This window comes from Salmo salar, chromosome ssa11, assembly GCF_905237065.1.
Source record: "Salmo salar chromosome ssa11, Ssal_v3.1, whole genome shotgun sequence".
Taxonomy (NCBI): domain Eukaryota; kingdom Metazoa; phylum Chordata; class Actinopteri; order Salmoniformes; family Salmonidae; genus Salmo; species Salmo salar.
In genome coordinates, this window is record NC_059452.1 from 153,116 (window position 1) to 174,023 (window position 20,908).

General features: G+C 45.0%; 1 protein-coding gene and 1 non-coding gene across 3 annotated transcripts in view; both read right to left on the reverse strand.

Annotated features, from left to right (window-relative positions):
• The window catches only part of LOC106562017 (ALK tyrosine kinase receptor), a 285,056-nt gene that overhangs the window by 7,706 nt on the left and 256,442 nt on the right, over positions 1 to 20,908 (reverse strand). For both annotated transcript variants that reach the window (XM_014126545.2, XM_045688931.1), the window contains 2 exons: positions 16,627 to 16,724; positions 12,175 to 12,267 (listed from right to left, as the gene is read on the reverse strand). In XM_014126545.2, the coding sequence (XP_013982020.2) occupies positions 12,175 to 12,267; positions 16,627 to 16,724 (191 nt within the window). The remainder of the gene's footprint in view (positions 1 to 12,174; positions 12,268 to 16,626; positions 16,725 to 20,908) is intronic.
• On the reverse strand, positions 10,870 to 10,924 carry LOC123725306 (U7 small nuclear RNA). The gene has a single exon (XR_006757804.1). It is a non-coding gene; the product is annotated as a U7 small nuclear RNA (small nuclear RNA).

Genomic DNA, 20,908 nt, shown 5'->3' on the forward strand with positions numbered 1-20,908 from the left:
AAAAATAAAGATTTCACCTTTATTTAACCAGGTAGGCCAGTTGAGAACAAGTTCTCATTTACAACTGCGACCTGGCCAAGATAAAGCATAGCAGTGCAACAAAAACACAGAGTAACACATAAACAAACGTACAATCAATAACACAAAAGAAAATAAAAATAGAAAGATCTCTGTACAGTGTGTGCAAATGTAGGAAGGGACGGCAATAAATAAGCCATAGAGGCAAATATAATTACAATTTAGCATTAATACCATAGAGGTCTTAGTGGTGGGTAATATATGGTGCTTTGGTGATAAAACAGAGGGCACTGTGATGGTCTACATCCAATTTGCTGAGTAGAGTGTTGGAGGCTATTTTGTAAATTACATCGCCAAAGTCAAGGATCGGTAGGATAATCAGTTTAACGAGGGTACGTTTGGCGGCATGGGTGAAGGAGGCTTTGTTGCAAAATAGGAAGCCGATTCTAGCCGATTGGAGATGATTGATGTGAGTCTGGAAGGAGAGTTTACAGTCTAACCAGACACCTAGGTATTTTTAGTTGTCCACATATTCTAGGTCAGAACCGTCCAGGGTAGTGATGCTAGTCAGGAGGGAGGGTGTGGGCAGCAATCGGTTGAAGTGCATGCATTTAGTTTTACTAGCATTTAAAAGCAGTTGGAGGCCACAGAAGGAGTGTTGTATGGCGTTGAAGCTCGTTTGGAGGTTTTTTAGCACAGTGTCCAAAGAAGGGCCAGATGTATACAGAATGGTGTCGTCTGCATAGAGATGAATCAGAGATTCACCAGCAGCAAAAGCGACATCATTGATATATACAGGGATAAGAGTCGGACTGAGAATTGAACCCTGTGGCACCCCCATAGAGACTGCCAGAGGTCCTGACAACAGGCCCTCCGATTTGACACACTGAAAAGAAGTGTGTCTGAGAAGTAGTTGGTGAACCAGGCGAGGCAGTCATTTGAGAAACCAAGGCTATTGAGTCTGCCGATAAGAATGTGGTGATTGACAGAGTCGAAAGCCTTGGCCAGGTCAATGAAGATGGCTGCACAGTACTGTCTTTTATCGATGGCGGTTATGATATTGTTTAGGACCTTGAGCGTGGCTGAGGTGCACCCATGACCAGCTCGGAAACCAGATTGCATAGTGGAGAAGGTACGGTGGGATTCGAAATGGTCGGTGATCTATTTATTAACTTGGCATTTGAAGATTTTAGAAAGGCAGGTGAGGATGGATATAGGTCTATAACAGTTTGGGTCTAAGGTGTCTCCCTCTTTCAAGAGGGGATGACCGTGGCAGCTTTCCAATCTTTGGGGATCTCAGCCGATACGAAAAAGAGGTTGAACAGGCTAGTAATAGGGCTTGCAACAATTTCGGCGGATAATTATAGAAAGAGAGGGTCCAGATTCTCTAGCAAAGCTGATTTGTACGGTTCCAGGTTTTGCTGCTCTTTCAGAACATCAGCTGTTTGGATTTGGGTGAAGGAGAAGCGGGGCGGGTTTGGGCAAGTTGCTGCAGGGGGAGCTGAGGTGTTGGCTGGGGTAGGGGTAGCCAGGTGGAAAGCATGGCCAGTCGTGGAAAAATGCTTATTGAAATGATCGATTATCGTAGATTTTATCTGGGAGGAGGTGCTCTTATTCTCCATGGACTTTACAGTGTCCCAAAACTTTTTGGAATTAATGCTACAGGATGCAAATTTCTGTTTGAAAAAGCTAGCCTTAGCTTTCCTAACTGACTGAGTATATTGGTCCCTGACTTCCCTGAAGAGTTGCATATCGCGGGGGCTGTTCGATGCTAATGCAGAATGCCACAGGATGTTTTTGTGCTGGTCAAGGGCAGTCAAGTCTGGGGTGAAACATGGGCTATGTCTGTTCTTAGTTCTACATTTTTTGAATGGGCATGCTTATTTAAGATCGAGAAGAAAGCACTTTGAATAGCAACCAGGCATCCTTTACTGACGGGATGAGGTCAATATCCTTCCAGGATACCCTTGCCAGGTCGGTTAGAAAGGCCTGCTCACTGAAGTGTTTTAGGGAGCGTTTGACAGTGATGAGGGGTGGTCGTTTGACCGTGGACCCGTTATGCACGCAGGCAGTGAGGCAGTGACCGCTGAGATCCTGGTTGAAGACAGTGTATTCAGAGGGCAAGTTGGTCAGGATGATATCTTTGAGGGTGCCCATGGTTACGGATTTAGGGTTGTACCTGGTAGGTTCCATGATAATTTGAGTGAGATGGAGGGCATCTAGCTTAGATTGTAGGATGGCTGGGTTGTTAAGCATGTCCCAGTTTAGGTCACCTAACAGTACAAACTCTGAAGATAGACAGGGGCGATCAATTCACATATGGTGTCCAGGGCACAGCTGGGGGCTGAAGGGGGTCTATAACAAGCGGCAACGGTGAGACTTGTTTTTAGAGAGATGGATTTTTAAAAGTAGACATTCAAATTGTTTGGGAACAGACCTGGATAGTAGGACAGAATTCTGCAGCCTATCTCTGCAGTAGATTGTAACTCTGCCCCCTTTGGCAGTTCTATCTTGTCGGAAATTTCAGGGTTTTTGGTGGCCTTCCTAAGCCAGGATTCAGACATGGCTAGGACATCCGGGTTGGCGGAGTGTGCTAAAGCAGTGAATAAAACAAACTTAGGGATGAGACTTCTAATGTTAACATGCATGAAACAAATGCTTTTACGGTTACAGAAGTCAACAAATGAAAGCGCCTGGGGAATAGGAGTGATGCTGGGGGCTGCAGGTCCTGGGTTAACCTCTACATCACCAGAGGATCAGAGGAGGAGTAGGATATGAGTACGGCTAAAGGCTATAAGAACTGGTCGTCTAGTGCGTTCGGAACAGAGAGTAAAGGGGGCAGGTTTCTGAGCACGGAAGGATAGATTCAAAGCATAATGTACAGACCAGGGTATGGTAAGAATTGAGTACAGTGGAGGTAAGCCTAGGCATTGAGTGACGATGAGAGAGGTTTTGTCTCTCGAAGTACCATTTAAGCCAGGTGCAGTCACCGCATGTGTGGGGGGTGGAACAACAATGCAAGCTAAGGAATATTGAGCAAGGCTGGAGGCTCTACAGTGAAATAAGACAATAATAACTAACCAAAACAGCAATAGACAAGGCATATAGACATTAGGGAGAGGCATGTGTAGCCGAGTAATCATAGGGTCCAGTGAGTAGCTAGGCGAGCTGGTGGCACGGAGATTCAGACAGCTAGCAGGCCGGGGCTAGGAGCAGGCTAGCAGATGGGCCTCAGGGGGACGTCGCAACGGGGGAGCCTGTTGAAACCCCCTTCAGAAAGTTAAGTCGGCAGACCAGTCGTGATGGATCGGCGGGGCTCTGGTCGGCAGCAAAGTGTCCAGGCCAATTGACATAAAAGGTATTGAAGCCCAGGGATTATCTGATGGATTTCTTCGGCTAGCCGGGGGATGGGCTGATGGATTTATCAGGCCATTAATGGTTGAGAAGAGCTCTCTAATTATTCTGATTATTAGTGATCAAGTTAGAAAAATGAGCCTGTCTGGCATTTCTAATTGTCTTGTTATATTTGCCAAGTTGCTCTCTCAGAATATCATAATGGACCTGCAACATTGACTTTCTCCACTTTCTCCAATTTCTCTTCAATTGATTTGTTTCTTCACTCATCCAAGGGTGTCTCCGTTTGGATGTGGTCTTTTTCAACTTTACTGGAGCTATGGCATCAATGGTTGCCCTTAATTTGCTTTTAAAGTTATCAACTAAATCATCACAAGAGGAAGGCAGAGTAGGTGATGGCATATTGTTCGTACACTCAGTAAAATCTGTAGCAACTTCAGATGTAAGACAGTGTTTCTTAATACTGTATTCAGTATTACCCTGTGCTATGGGTAACAAGGTAGTAATAAATCCCCAGTGGTGATCAGATAAAGCAACATCAACAATAGAGGATATGTCAATAGAAAGCCCCTTGGTAATAACCAGGTCCAGAGTATGGCAACGGTTATGGGTGGGCCGAGAAAGATGTTGGATATAGTCCATAGAGCTCAAAAGATTAATACATTCAACATGAATATTAAAATCTCCCAACACAATGTTTTTATCATAGTTCTCAAGCACAATAGACAGTAGTTCAGAAAAATCAGTAAAGAAAGTGTTGGCCTATACAGGGTTATAGCTAGCACTGGTGGCTGACATTTAAATAGTGTAGCATGACCCAAAGTCGCCAAATGAAATGTCCTTATAGCTGACAGCATTAGTAAATATAGAGGCTGTCCTCCCACCCTTTTTTGATAGAATATGAAAAGTTGTAGTCCAGGAGGAGGCTTCAATAAGAGTGGCACTACATCCTGAAGACAGCCATGTTTCAGTGAGAAATATGCAATCAACTTTGAGCTCAGTAATGAGGTCATTCATGAGAAAGGTTTAACTAGTGATTGCTCTAACATTTAAAAGTCCCATATTAAATGTGTGTGGGCCACTCTGCCTGTGGGGCATCTGCCTAAAGGTAACCAATAGAATAAGAACCAAATTATTAACATTACAACCACATTTTCTGACAGTCTCCAATCTATCAGAATGGTAGGAGATGACAATTTGTATAAACTCAGGCAGAGTTAAAGGAACATCAATTAGGTTACCCACAATAACCGTAGTGTCATTTCTATAGGAGTTGATATGGTATCCAAGTCCTCTGTTGATTATTCTGTCAGGGAGAACTGGAGCACTATCAGACCCTGTCTGTCAGTCACTAAATTGGTTTGAGATGTTGCTGGAAATAATACTGTAACCCATGTGCTTCCTGTTTTAGTTTCTCTCTATAGGCTGGGAGCAACAAAATGGAGTCGTGGTCAGATTTTCCGAAAGGAGGACGAGGGATGGCTTTATATGTGTCGTGGAAGTTAGAATAACAATGATCCAGGGTTTTGCCATCCCTGGTCGCGCATTCAATATCCTGATAAAATTTAGGGAGCCTTGTTTTCAGATTAGCCTTCTTAAAATCCCCAGCTACAACAAATGCAGCCTCAGGATATGTGGTTTCCAGTTTACATAGAGTCAAATTAAGTTCTTTCCGGGCCGTCGATGTGTCTGCTTGGGGGGGGATATATACGACTGTGATTATGATCAAATAGAATTCTCTTGGTAGATAATGTGGTCGGCATTTGATTGTAAGGCATTCTAGGTCAGGTGAACAAAAGGACAAGAGTTCCTGTATGTTGTTATGATCATGCCACGTCTCGTTAATCATATATTTTACATTTTAGTCATTTAGCAGATGCTCTTATCCAGAGCGACTTACAGTAGTGAATGCATACATTTCATCACTTTTTTTCCCATGCTGGTCCCCCATGGGAATCGAACCCACAACCCTGGTGTTGCAAACACCATGCTCTACCAACTGAGCCACACGTCATAAGGCATACACCCCCGCCCCTCTTCTTACCAGAGAGATGTTTGTTTCTGTCGGCACGATGCGTGAAGAAACCAGGTGGCTGTACCGACTCCGATGACGTATCCTGAGTGAGCCATGTTTCCGTGAAACAAAGAACGTTACAATCTCTGATGTCTCTCTGGAAGGCAACCCTTACTCGGACTTCGTCTACCTTGTTGTCAAGAGACTGGACATTGGCGAGTAGTATGTCCGAGCGCAGTGTGCGATGTGCCCGTTTTCGGAGCATGACCAGAAGACCACTCCGTCTGCCCCTTCTGTGGCACCGTTGTTTTGGGTCGCCGGCTGGGATCCGATCCATTGTCCTGGGTGGTGGACCAAACAAAGGTTCCGCTTCAGGAAAGTCGTATTCCTGGTCGTAATGTTGGTGAGTTGACGTTGCTCTTATATCCAATAGTTCCTCCCGACTGTATGTAATAAAACCTAAGATTTCCTGGGGTAACAATGTCAGAAATAACACAGAAAAAAACAAAATACTGCATAGTTTCCTATGAACGAGAAGCGAGGCGGCAATCTCTGTCGGCGCCGGAAGTTTGTACTTTTCTAGAGACATCAGGAGCAGTAGAGATACTCTGAATGATCGGCTATGAAAAGCCAACTGACATTTACTCCTGAGGTGCTGACCTGTTGCACCTTCGACAACCACTGTGATTAGTATTATTTCACCATGCTGGTCATCTATGAACATTTGAACATCTTGGCCATGTTCTGTTATAATCTCCACCTGGCACAGCCAGAAGAGGACTGGCCACCCCTCATAGCCTGGTTCCTTTCTAGGTTTCTTCCTAGGTTCTGGCCTTTCTAGGGAGTTTTTCCTAGCCACCGTGCTTCTTTCACCTGCATTGCTTGCTGTTTGGGGTTTTAGGCTGGGTTTCTATACAGCACTTTGTGACATCAGCTGATGAAAGAAGGGCTTAATAAATACATTTGATTAATTGATTGATACTGAATTGTGCTGGCAGGAGCAACCTGACGCTGCCTTCACCAAACTGAAAGAGCTGCTATCATGCCAGCCGGTTCTCCAGTACTATGATGTGGGCAAACCAGTGGTGATATCTGTGTCCCAGCATGGTCTCGGAGTAGTATGTCTACAACAAATATAGGCCAGTGGCGTTTGCATCAAGAGCACTGATGCCCACGGAGACACGTTAGGCTCAGATAGAGAAGGAGATGTTAGCCTTTGTTTTCACCTGTAAAAAGTTTCATGATTTCACATAGGGGAAAGCACTAGTGGTGGAGACGGACCACCAACCTCTGATCACGATCCTGCAGAAGGCTCTGCACACTGCATCCTCACGTCTGCAGGGAATTATGAAGCTTCAACGCTATAATTTAGATTTTTAGAGGCAAGGAGCTGTATGTAGCCTGACGCCCTGTCACGGCATCACCTCCCTATGGTGGAGATGGAGGAGTTCTGTGATTTCATTGCTGTGCAGGTTCTGTACTCTATTCGTTGCAACCGCAGTTAAGGGCTGCAGTTGCAACACTGTCACATGCCAGCGCCTCAGAGAAGTCATTCTAAATTGCTGGCCAAAATCGTTAGAATGTCCCCAGAACGAGCACCCCTACTATGCCATGAAAGAAGAGTTTACAGTACAGAATGGGCTCGTATTGCGGTTTCAAAGGCTGTTGATCCCCCTATCTTTACAACAATTCTACACAGGCCAACTGAACCCAGGGGCCGAGGCAACAAAATGTAGAGCAAGGGAGACTATGTACTGGCCCTCAATGAATGCTGACATAGAGGGGGAGGTGTGCTCTTAAACCCCATTTGGTCCTGGACTTTTCAGGCTAGTTTGAACTGGAATACCTGTCAGATATGATGAGCATCACTCTGATTGGAAAACTGAAGAGGCACTTCACTGTCCATGGGGTTCCCCAGTGTCTGATGACAGACAATGTGACCCCGTTTGTGTGTATGACCTTCAAGGATTTTGCATCAACATGGAATTTTAAAGACAGGACGAGCATTCTCATTCTAACGAGTTGGTGGAGCGTGCTGTGCCTTCAGCCAATCAGTTATTGGCAGAGTGTCACAGACAATCAAATATCCATGCTGCTGTGTGTGCTCAACCTTTTCTGGGAAGGCTTGCAGTCTCTTGCGCGGAGATTGTTCTCTAGGAGGAGTAGGACAATGCTTCCCATGACCACAGATATGGTCCTGTGTGGCTCAGTTGGTAGAGCATGGTGTTTGCAATGCCAGGGTTGTGGGTTTGATTCCCACGGGGGACCAGTACGGAGAAAAAAATGTATGAAATGTATGCATTCACTACTTTAAGTCGCTCTGGATAAGAATGTCTGCTAAATGACAAAAAATGTAAAATATGCTTTGCCCAGTGATGGTGACACAGGTGAAGGAGGCTCTGACACAACAGAGAATGAAGGGAGATGTGTACTATGACTGCATGGCAGCTCAGTTCACTGGAAACTGGACAAACTATCAGGATGCAGACAACCTGTGGCCATGACAGGTTAGCTGTCATGAGTGGCAGTCCCTCAAAAACAGTTATGTTTTCACCTCAGAAGGCAAAAACTATGTGTGGCACCATTGGGGCAAGAACTGGACCCTGATAACAAAACTGTGGGGGAAAAGGGGAGAGTGCAGGGGAAAGGGAAAACAGTGAACTTGTTCCCATTGCTCCTGATACTTGAGCTGTGTCTGAAACAGTTTCACCTGAGCCAGCTCTCTTAGCTGGAGATCCAGCCCTAAGAGTGACAGGTAAGCCCAATCCCAAGTATGGTCCTTTGTTAATTCTTGGGCCTTAAACAATAAGACAACGGGTGGGGGTCACAATGGGCTGTGAGAAACATTGAACATCGTTGTTGTTTCAAATTAAAGGAAGGGGGATTTAGATGGGTAATGTTACACCAGCACTAGTACACTATACAGTGGGGGGGGGAAAGTATTTGATCCCCTGCTGATTTTGTATGTTTGCCCACTGACAAAGAAAGGATCAGTCTATAATTTTAATGTTAGGTTTATTTGAACAGTGAGAGACAGAATAACAACAAAAATATCCAGAAAAACGTATGTCAAAAATGTTATCAATTGATTTGCATTTTAATGAGGGAAATAAGTATTTGACCCCCTCTCAATCAGAAAGATTTCGGGCTCCCAGGTGTCTTTTATACAGGTAACGAGCTGAGATTAGGAGCACACTCTTAAAGGGAGTTCTCCTAACCGCAGCATGTTACCTGTAAAAAAGACACCTGTCCACAGAAGCCATCAACCAATCAGATTCCAAACTCTCCACCATGGCCAAGACCAAAGAGCTCTCCAAGGATGTCAGGGACAAGATTGTAGACCTACACAAGGCTGGAATGGGCTACAAGACCATCGCCAAGCAGCTTGGTGAGAAGGTGACAACATTTGGTGCGATTATTCACAAATGGAAGAAACACAAAAGAACTGTCAATCTCCCTCGGCCTGGGGCTCCATGCAAGATCTCACCTCATGGAGTTGGAATGATCATGAGAACGGTGAGGAATCAGCCCAGAACTACACGGGAGGATCTTGTCAATGATCTCAAGGCAGCTGTGACCATAGTCACCAAGAAAACAATTGGTAACACACTACGCCGTGAAGGACTGAAATCCTGCAGCGCCCGCAAGGTCCCCCTGCTCAAGAAAGCACATATACAGGCCCATCTGAAGTCTGCCAATGAACATCTGAATGACTCAGAGGACAACTGGTGAAAGTGTTGTGTTCAGATGAGACCAAAATGGAGCTCTTTGACATCAACTCAACTCGCCGTGTTTGGAGGAGGAGGATTGCTGCCTATGACCCCAAAAACACCATCTCCACCGTCAAACATGGAGGTGGAAACATTATGCTTTGGGGGTGTTTTTCTGCTAAGGGGACAGGACAACTTCACCGCATCAAAGGGACGATGGACGGGGCCATGTACCGTCAAATCTTGGATGAGAGCCTCCTTCCCTCAGCCAGGGCATTGAAAATGGGTCGTGGATGGGTATTCCAGCATGACAATGACCCAAAACACACGGCCAAGGCAACAAAGGAGTGGCTCAAGAAGAAGCACATTAAGGTCCTGGAGTGGCCTAGCCAGTCTCCTGACCTTAATCCCATAGAAAATCTATGGAGGGAGCTGAAGGTTCGAGTTGCCAAACGTCAGCCTCAACCTTAATGACTTGGAGAAGATCTGCAAAGAGGAGTGGGACAAAATCCCTCCTGAGATGTGTGCAAACCTGGTGGCCAACTACAAGAAACGTCTGACCTCTGTGATTGCCAACAAGGGTTTTGCCACCAAGTACTAAGTCATGTTTTGCAGAGGGGTCAAATACTTATTTCCCTCATTATAATGCAAAACATTTTATAAAATTTTTGACATGCATTTTTCTGGATTTTTTTGTAGTTTTTCAGTCTCTCACTGTTCAAATAAACCTACCATTAACATTATAGACTGATCATTTCTTTGTAAGTGGGCAAACGTACAAAATCAGCAGGGGATCAAATACTTTTTTCCCCCACTGTAAGTGGGGTGTATGGGGATATCATTACATGTGACACAAGTTTGTACCATGTATGAAATGCTAATCTGGATGTAAACATTGGACATTTATAACGACAGTAACGTTGTCAGACTCCTTTATTCGACCATGCAGTACAGATGTCTTTAAGGCAGAGCAAGAAATAGAGAAAGGCAGTGTGTGTGTGTCCCTGCTCCCAGAGAAAACATTGACATTAAGCCTCGTCACTTCCCCTCTCCACCACACAACTCCCCTGTGAGCCTCTCAATCTTAACCCCAACCTCCGATACCAGAAGATGCGTCCCAAGTGGCACTTTTCCTTACATATTGCACTACTTCTGACTAGCGCTCTGAGCACCCTAGTCAAAAATAGTGCACTTTATAGGGAATAGGGTACCATTTGCGATGCACATTGCTCTTAGCAGGGGGTCTCACATCAGGAAGCACAGAGAGAGAAGAAGAAAATACATGAGCGTCAGATAACAGGGTACCCCCACCACTAATTTCCCAGCACCATGGTTCCAGGCTGGGCGAAGTCTTAGTGCCACACACTGAAAATCGACTTCAGTGATTAGAGCCAGCTAGTCTAATGTATAGTCCCCTAGGATTGTTATCTAACACACAGAGACACACACACACATACAAAGGTGTGCGCACACACACAAATGCATGTGCGCACAAACGCAGACACACTCACACAAACATAGGCAAACAGACATAGTTTTCACGTAGTGTTTTTCTGACTATGCTGTAGTATTCACTGTAATATACTGTAGTATTTACATTTAATTATTGTATAAATACTGTAGTAAAATAAAATGTATATATACTATAGCAATTAATGTAGTGTTTTTGCGGATTGTAGTATATTGTAGTATTTACTGTAGTGTTTTTGCAGACTGTACTATACTGTACTATTTACTGTAGCGTTTTTGTTTTATTATCCTTGACATAGAAGTGAAGGCTTTCTCCTTCAGGAAACCTACTAAAGAAATACTGAAAGAGCAAATTTTCCATAACTCGTAGGTAGGTAGGACTGGGGTCTGAATGGATAGTTTAGGACGTCGGCTCTTTTCTATAACCTGTAGGGAACACAATATATGGTTTCTCACTTATGGGTGGCACAAATTGCGATATGGGGGAGAGGAATGTGCAAACTAAATACTGTAGTATTTACTATAGTTAAAGTGTAGTGTTTTTGCAGACTGTAATGTTTTTGTGGACTTTACTGTAATATTTATTACAGAGTTTTTTTGCACATAATACTATTTAGTATAGTATTCCACAGTATTTGTTTAACCTTTATTTAACTAGGCAAGTCAGTTAAGAACAAATTCTTAGTTACAATGACGGCCTACACCGGCCAAACCCTGATGACGCTGGGCCAAATGTGCACTGCCCTATGGGACTCCCAATCATGGCCAGTTGTGATACAGCCTGGATTCGAACCAGGGTGTCTGTAGTGATACCTCAAGCACTGAGATGCAGTGCCTTAGACTGCTGCGCCACTCAGAAGCCCAAGTATACTATAACATTCCATAGTAAGTACTACTCCTGATGAGCGAGGGATACTACAGTGTGTAGTATAGTTTTCTACACTATACCACAGTTTACTATAGAATTATATATTAAATTGTAGCATTTTTTGTACAACACTTATCCTGGACACAGCCCTTAGCCGTGGTATATTGGCCATATATCACAAACCCCTGAGGACCCTTAAACTGGTTACCAAGGGGTGGTTTGAGCCCTGAATCCAGACTGGCTGAAAGCCATGGTATATCAGACTGTATACCACGGGTATAACAAAATATTGAGTTGTACTGCTCTATTTATGTTGGTAACCATGGGGAACCAACTGAGGAACAGACAGATATAGATGGGGCAATCAACAAGGTGAAGGAGTCCAGGTGAGTCCATTGAGCGCTGGTGAGCGTAATGATGGTGACAGGTGTGCGTAATGAAGGGCAGTCTGGAGCCCTCGAGCGCCAGAGAGGGCGAGCGGGAGCAGGCGTGACAATTATTTTTTTTTTTTAAGGAGTGGGGCAGTCCCACTCCTTTGGTATTTTGTCATGTTTGAAAAGAGATAGAGTTGAAACTTAGGAGAGATGGAGCTGAAGTAGCAACAGGCCAGACTCCAACTCATGCTGGCAGCAATATATTGTACATGTGCTCCAGAGGCAACGGCCCAGACCGCCAGACCACCCCAGTCCACATATACATTTATAGTAGCTGGGTTTAAAGATTTTTTATGATGGCAGTACCTATAAATGTCCCTGGCCATTCCAAAGTCCCCGATCTTGGCCACTCTCCCCGGTCCTTTGGTGGTCAGCAGGCAGTTCCGGGCCGCAATGTCCCTGCAAAGTGACAAGTCAAGAAGAACCTTACAGGGGTGTGTTCGTGTGTGTGTGTCTGTCTATCTGTGCATGTGTGTGCTCGTCTGTATGTGCGTTAGTATGTGCGCGCTTGTCTGTCCTTCCGTGTTAGTGTGTGCGCGCTTGTCTGTTCGTCTGTGTTAGTGTGTGCGCGCTTGTCTGTTCGTCTGTGTTAGTGTGTGTGTGCTTGTCTGTCTGTCTGTCTGTCTGTCTGTCTGTCTGTCTGTCTGTCTGTCTGTCTGTCTGTCTGTCTGTCTGTCTGTCTGTGTTAGTGTGTGCGCGCTTGTCCGTCTGTCTGTCTGTCTGTCTGTCTGTGTTAGTGTGTGCGCGCTTGTCCGTCTGTCTGTCTGTCTGTGTTAGTGTGTGCGCTTTGTCTGTCTGTGTTAGTGTGTGCGCGCTTGTCTGTGTTAGTGTGTGCGCGCTTGTCTGTGTTAGTGTGTGCGCGCTTGTCTGTCCGTCTGTGTTAGTGTGTGCGCTTGTCTGTCCGTCTGTGTTAGTGTGTGCGAGCGCGCTTGAGCGTCTGTATGTGTGTGGCGGCAGGTAACCTAGTGCTTAGAGAGTTGGGCCAGTAACCGAAAGGTTGCTGGATCAAGTCCCTGAGCTGACATGGTACAAGGCAGTTAACCCACTGTTCCCCAGTAGGCCATCATTTGTAAATAAGAATTTGTTCTTAACTGACTTGACTAGTTAAATAAAGGTTACATTTAAAAAGTGTGTATCTTATCCCCATGGTAGAATAAGGGCAAACAGAGAACTCAAAACACATATCTGTGAGAATCGTGTAGTGTATGTAGCCCATTGTGTTGTGTGGATGTTGGTTTCCACTCCCACCCTTAAAACAATTCAGTGTGATTATCAGAATAACATAATGTATTAATGCATTAAGCGTTAACTGAACATTAAATTGGTTAATCTGAACTGTTTGAATTCGGATTAAACAAAACAATGTTATTCACAGGCAGATTTAGCATATGCATACATTTATGTTGAATGGGATTGTAATATGACTTAAGAGGCTGCAGAATTTCCGTGGTATGACAAAGCAGCAAACACACTCTTCGAGATATGGCAGTTGATACTTAATGCGCTCCAAGAGAGCATGTCGTCAATGCAGGTTTTCCTCAAGAAAATGTAGTCTAGTGACACATACTCACACGTAGTGGCCTCAAGGATGATGATGTTTGCTGTGAATTGTAATAAGGAGTCGAGCTGGTGTGTGTGTAGTGTGTGTAGCCTAGTGCTTCTGTGTGTTGTGTTTGTGTGTGTGTGTGTGTGTGTGTGTGTGTGTGTGTGTGTGTGTGTGTGTGTGTGTGTGTGTGTGTGTGTGTGTGTGTGTGTGTGTCTGTAGCTACACTCCTGTGACGCCATTAGGCGGTATAATAGTTAATCTGTTAGGGCTAGGGGGCAGTATTGACACGGCCGGATAAAAAACGTACCCGATTTAATCTGGTTACTACTCCTGCCCAGTAACTAGAATATGCATATAATTATTGGCTTTGGATAGAAAACACCCTAAAGTTTCTAAAACTTTTTGAATGGTGTCTGTGAGTATAACAGAACTCATTTGGCAGGCCAAAACCTGAGAAGATTCCTTACAGGAAGTGGCCTGTCTGACCATTTCTTGCCCTCCTTGATCATCTCTAACAAATACAGGGGATCTCTGGAATGACGGGACACTTCCTACGGCTCCCATGGGCTGTCAGAAGGCGGGAAAAAGCTGAACGATGTAATTCCATCCCCAGGCTGAAACACATTAGCGCGTTTGGCAAGTGCTCTATCAGAGGGCCATTAGACTGAGGCTCGTGCATGAGGGGATAGCATGCTTTTACTTTCACTCTCTTTGTAATAAAAAACGATTTCCCGGTCGGAATATTATCCCTTTTTTACGAGAAAAATGGCATAAAAATTGATTTTAAACAGCGGTTGACATGCTTCGAAGTACGGTAATGGAATATTTAGAATTTTTTTGTCACGAATTGCGCCATGCTCGTCACCCTTATTTACCCTTTCGGATAGTGCCTTGAACGCACGAACAAAACGCCGCTATTTGGATATAACAATGGATTATTTGGCACCAAACCAACATTTGTTATTGAAGTAGAAGTCCTGGGAGTGCATTCTGATGAAGAACAGCAAAGGTAATAACATTTTTCTTATAGTAAATCTGACTTTGGTGAGTGCTAAACTTGCTGGGTGTCTAAATAGCTAGCCCTGTGATGCCGGGCTATCTACATAGAATATTGCAAAATGTGCTTTCACCGAAAAGCTATTTTAAAATCGGACATATCGAGTGCATAGAGGAGTTCTGCATCTATAATTCTTAAAATAATTGTTATGTTTTTTGTGAACGTTTATCGTGAGTAATTTAGTAAATTCACCGGCAGTGTTCGGTCGGAATGCTAGTCACATGCTAGTCACATGCTAATGTAAAAAGCTGGTTTTTGATATAAATATGAACTTGATTGAACAAAACATGCATGTATTGTTTAACCTGTTAGGGCTAGGGGGCAGTATTTACACGGCCGGATAAAAAATGTACCCGATTTAATCTGATTACTACTCCTGCCCAGAAACTAGAATATGCATATAATTATTAGCTTTGGATAGAAAACACTCCAAAGTTTCTAAAACTGTTTGAATGGTGTCTGTGAGTATAACAGAACTCATTTGGCAGGCCAAAACCTGAGAAGATTCCATGCAGGAAGTGCCCTGTCTGACAATTTCTTGCCCTTCTTGATTATCTCTATCCATTACAGAGGATCTCTGCTGTTACGTGACACTTCCTACGGCTCCCATGGGCTCTCAGAAGGCGGCAAAAAGCTGAATCGTGGCTTTGCAGGCTCTGGCTGAAAAAAAGTAGTGCGTTTGGGTAGTGGCTGGTTACAGTACTGTGAGACTCAGGTGCGTGCCCGAGTCGACCTCATGCTTTGTTTTCTTTCGTCTTTTTACCTAAACGCTGATTCCCGGTCGGAATATTATCGCTTTTTTACGAGAAAAATGGCATAAAAATGGATTTTAAATAGCGGTTGACATGCTTCGAAGTACGATAATGGAATATTTAGAATTTTTTTGTCACGAAATGCGCCATGCTCATGACCCTTATTTACACTTCGGATAGTGTCTTGAACGCACGAACAAAACACCGCTATTTGGATATAACGATGGATTATTTTGGACCAAACCAACATTTGTTATTGAAGTAGCAGTCCTGGGAGTGCATTCTGACGAAGAAAACCAAAGGTAATCAAACTTTTGTAATAGTAAATCGGAGTTTGGTCAGGGCTAAACTTGGTGGGTGTCTAAATAGCTAGCCGTGATGGCTGGGCTATGTACTCAGAATATTGCAAAATGTGCTTTCACCGAAAAGCTATTTTAAAATCGGACACCTCGATTGCACAAAGGAGTTCTGTATCTATAATTCTTAAAATAATTGTTATGTTTTTTGTGAACGTTTATCGTGAGTAATTTAGTAAATTCACCGGAAGTTTGCGGTGGGTATGCTAGTTCTGAACGTCACATGCTAATGTAAAAAGCTGGTTTTTGATATAAATATGAACTTGATTGAACAAAACATGCATGTATTGTATAACATAATGTCCTAGGTGTGTCATCTGATGAAGATCATCAAATGTTAGTGCTGCATTTAGCTGTCTTCTGGGTTTTTGTGACATTATATGCTAGCTTGAAAAATGGGTGTCTGATTATTTCTGGCTGGGTACTCTGCTGACATAATCTAATGTTTTGCTTTCGTTGTAAAGCCTTTTTGAAATCGGACAGTGTGGTTAGATTAATGAGAGTCTTGTCTTTAAAATGGTGTAAAATAGTCATATGTTTGAAAAATTGAAGTTTTAGCATTTTTGAGGTATTTGAATATCGCGCCACGGGATTACACTGGCTGTTGAGTAGGTGGGACGCAAGCGTCCCACCTAGCCCATAGAGGTTAACTGCACATTTTGGGGTAAATTAGCTTTAATTGGGCTCGTTTGTCATTGGATGACTTGCAGGAAGTTGCGGGTTAAAGGGAAAATTCTGTCACAGGTACGGACGCCGTGGAGACTGAGCAAGGCGATTTCTGGGGTTGCCGGGGGAAGCAGGCAAACCGTTCTGTTCCCATCTGTTTTTCTTTGGGTGGGGGACTGTGTCTTTGTGGTGTGTGGGTGCACTGCTATTTCTGTGTTTGTGTGTGCGTATGTATACAGTAAGTGGGTGAAATTAGTGTTTCTGTGTGAGAGTGTATTTGTCTGTCATTGCATATTGTGTGGGTTTGACTATACATTATGTGCACACTGTGCACACACATAAATCCATGTACAGTATGTTTCTCTACCACAGTAGGCCTACCGGTGTATAAACTGGTTCTCCTCCAGGTATTGGCATCCCTGTGCAATGTCTCTGGCCACGTTGAGCAGGTCCTCCATGGATAGACTAGAAGGGTGCTCCTATAGAGAGATACCAGATAGAGAGGAAGAGATCAGGCTCATATATACATAGGGCTTGATTCAATCCGTAGAGCTGAAGACCCGCTCTACAGCGGAATTGAAATTTAAAGACAATGTTCCCGTGTTCTCAGAGACTGTATTCATGGTAAACGCTGCATACAGTGAGGGAAAAAGTATTTGATCCCCTGCTGATTTTGTACGTTTGCCCACTGACAAAGAAATGATCAGTCTATAATTTTAATGGTAGGTTTATATGAACAGTGAGAGACAGAATAACAACAAAACAATCCATAAAAACGCATGTCAAGAATGTTATAAAATGATTTCCATTTTAATGAGGGAAATAAGTATTTTTTCCCCTCTGCAAAACATAACTTAGTACTTGGTGGCAAAAGCCTTGTTGGCAATCACAGAGGTCAGACGTGTCACTGCAGCTGTACACAGCCCATCTGTTAATAGCCCATCCAATCAACTACCTACCTCATCCCAATATTTGTTTTTGTTTTTCTGCTCTTTTGCACACCAGTATTTCTACTTGCACATCCTCATCTGCACATATATCACTCCAGTGTAAATGGCTAAATTGTAATTACTTCACCACTATTATCCTATTTATTGCCTTACCTCCTTACTACATTTGCACACACTGTATACAGATTTTTCTATTGTGTTATTGACTATACATTTGTGTATCAGACAAACAGACAGACAGACAGACAGACAGTAAATCAAATCAGTCAGACAGACACACGGACAGACATTCAAGCTTCTACACACAAAAAAAGATAAACATACAAAAAGTCAAAGAATTAGACTGATAAAAGAAGACATGACAGACATGCAGATAGGTGGACCAATTGGCAAACAGATTCCTAAACAAAACAGTGACAGATTTACTGCAGAGCACAGCAGCCAAACAGCTGTTGCATCCTTTGTTGTTCCTCTGTTAGCTTTCAGATTGAAAGAGTTAGTTTACTCTGTGAAGTACGTCTATCTTAATTAAGGATCGGACCCTTTAAAAAAAATGTTTTGCCTAAAATGACATACCCAAATCTAACTACCTGTAGCTCAGGACCTGAAGCAAGGATATGCATATTCTTGATACCATTTGAAAGGAAACACTTTGAAGTTTGTGGAAATGTGAAATTAATGTACGATAATTTTACACATTGGATCTGGTAAAAGATGATACAAAGAAAAAAACATGCATTTTTATTTTATTTTATATAATCTTTAAAATGCAAGAGGAAGGCCACAATGTATTATTCCAGCTTGGGTGCAATTTTGTGTTTGGCCACTAGATGGCAGTAGTGTACGTGCAGATAGACTGATCCAATGAACCATTTATTTCTGTTCAAAATGTTGTATCAAGACTGCCCAAATATGCGTAATTGGTTAATTAACCTGTTAGGGCTAGGGGGCAGTATTGACACGGCTGGATAAAAAACATACCCGATTTAATCTGGTTACCACTCCTACCCAGTAACTAGAATATGCATATACTTATTACATATGGATAGAAAACACCCTAAAGTTTCTAAAACTGTTTGAATGGTGTCTGTGAGTATAACAGAACTCAAATGGCAGGTCAAAACCTGAGAGATTCCTTTACAGGAAGTGGCCTGTCTGACCATTTCTTGGCCTTCTTTGCCATCTCTATCCATTACAAAGGATCTCTGCTGTTACGTGACACTTCCTACGGCTGCCATAGGCTCTCAGAAGGCGGCAAAAAGCTGAATCGTGGCTTTGCAGGCTCTGGCTGAAAAAAAGTAGGCATCTTCTGGATGCCGTTCTGGATGCCGTTGGTTTTGCTTAATAAATATCCGGTTTATACCCAGTTCTGCTCTCCTGCGCCTGACTTCTCTGCCGCCCATTACGCACCCGGCTACAGAATCCCAAACCACACATATGGAGTCAGCAGGAGCAAGTGCCCCTGGAATAGGGGTGGAGGAGCGCGTCTGGGAGCACACAGCGATGCGCCGCCATGGACCTCGTTGTCCAAACTATGGACCGCTGGGAGAGACAGGGAGTTCCTTCAGCGCCTCCACCAGCACAACTGGGGTATCCACTACTCGTCCCCCCCTTCATGCGGTCCCAGTGGGATTCGTCTCGCCCTTCCCCGGGAGTATGACGGGACGGCTGCACGCTGCCAGGGTTTCTGTTGCAGCTCAACCTCTACCTGGCAACCGACCACCCGGCTCCTTCAGTCCGTGAGAAGGTGTCCGCCCTTGTCTCGTGCCTCTCTGGGAAAGCTTTAGAGTGGGCCAATGCCATGTGGGGAGATGGAGATGCGGCGCTGGACCATTGAGGATTTCACCCGCCGCTTCCGAGCAGTCTTCGACCACCCACCCGAGGGTAGAGCAGTAGGTGAACGTCTCTTCCATCTGAGGCAGGGGACGAGGAGCGTCCAGGAGTTCGCCATGGATTTTTGGACCCTGGCCGCCAGCACGGGATGGAACAATAGGGCCCTGATCGACCACTATCGCTGCAGTTTGCGTGAGGTCGTCCGTCGGGAATTGGCCTGCAGGGACACCACCCTCACTTTCGACCAGCTGGTGGACCTGTGCATTCGGCTGGATAACCTGCTGGCTACCCGCGGACATCCAGATCGGGTTCTGTCGGTTCCATCCCCCAGCACCACCGCTCCAGTGCCCATGGAGCTGGGAGGTGCTGTGCGTAGGGAGACTGGAGGAGGTTTCGTCTCGTGCACCATCTGTGGCCGCAGAGGTCACACTGCCGGTCGGTGCCGGGTTGGTTCCTCTGGGGATCGAGGCAGCAGGCAGGGCACTCTGGCGTCACCCAGGTGAGCCGGCACCATTCTCACCCAGAGCCCCTGTTGCACACATGTTTGTGTATGTTACTTTTCCTGATTTTTTTCCCCCGCATTCCCAGCATAAGGCGCTAGTTGTTTCAGGAGCGGCTGGGAATTTTATAGACAGATCGTTCGCCCTTAGTTTAGGGATCCCCATTGTTCCCATGACTGTGAAACTTCCCCGTTCATGCCTTAGACAGTTGACCATTAGGGTCAGGGTTGATTAGAGATGGCCACCGCTCCTCTGGGTATGGTGACGCAGGGGGGTCACATGGAGAGAATCAGTCTCTTCCTCATTGACTCTCCTGCGTTTCCCGTGGTGCTAGGCCTACCCTGGTTAGCTTGTCATGACCCCACTGTTTCTTGGCAACGGAGGGCTCTCACGGGGTGGTCGAGAGCCCTCCAAGAAGCAGGTGACTCAATTACCACCCCATCGACGGGGCAATTGTGCGATAAATCTGCTGGTAGATGCTGCACTTCCCAGGAGTCACATGTATCCCGTCACAGGCGAAGACAGCGGCTATGGAAACATATGTCTCCGAATCCCTGCGTCAGGGGTACATTCGGTCCTCCGCTTCACCTGCCTCCACGAGTTTCTTTTTTGTGAAGAAAAAGGAGGGAGGTCTGCGCCCGTGCATTGACTATCGAGGGCTAAACCAGATCACGGTGAGGTACAGTTACCCGCTACCGCGCATCGCCATAGCGATTGAGTCAATGCACGGGGCGCACTTCTTCACCAAATTAGATCTCAGGAGCGCTTACAACCCGGTGCGTATCCGGGAGGGACACGAGTGAAGACGGCGTTCAGTACGACCTCAGGGCATTATGAGTACCTCGTCATGCTGTACGGGTTGATGAATGCTCCATCAGTCTTCCAAGCCTTTGAAGACGAGATTTTCAGGGACCTGCATGGGCAGGGTGTACATTGATGACATTCTGATATTCTCCACTGCACACGCCGTGCATGTGTCCCTGGTGCGCAGGGTGCTTGGTCGACTGTTGGAGCATGACCTGTATGTCAAGGCTGAGAAATGCCTGTTCTTCCAGCAGTCCGTTTCCTTCCTAGGGTACCGCATTTCCACCTCGGGGGTGGAGATGGAGAGTGACCGCATTTCAGCCGTGTGTAATTGGCCGACTCCCACGGTAAAGGAAGTGCAGTGGTTCCTAGGGTTTGTCAATTACTACCGGAGGTTTATCCGGGGTTTTGGTCAGGTAGCGGCTCCCATTACCTCACTGCTGAAGGGGGGCCTGGTACGTTTGCAGTGGTCGGCTGAGGCGGACAGGGCCTTTGGTCACCTGAGGGCTCTGTTTACCTCGGCTCCCGTGCTGGCCCATCCGGATCCCTCTTTGGCGTTCATAGTGGACGTGGACG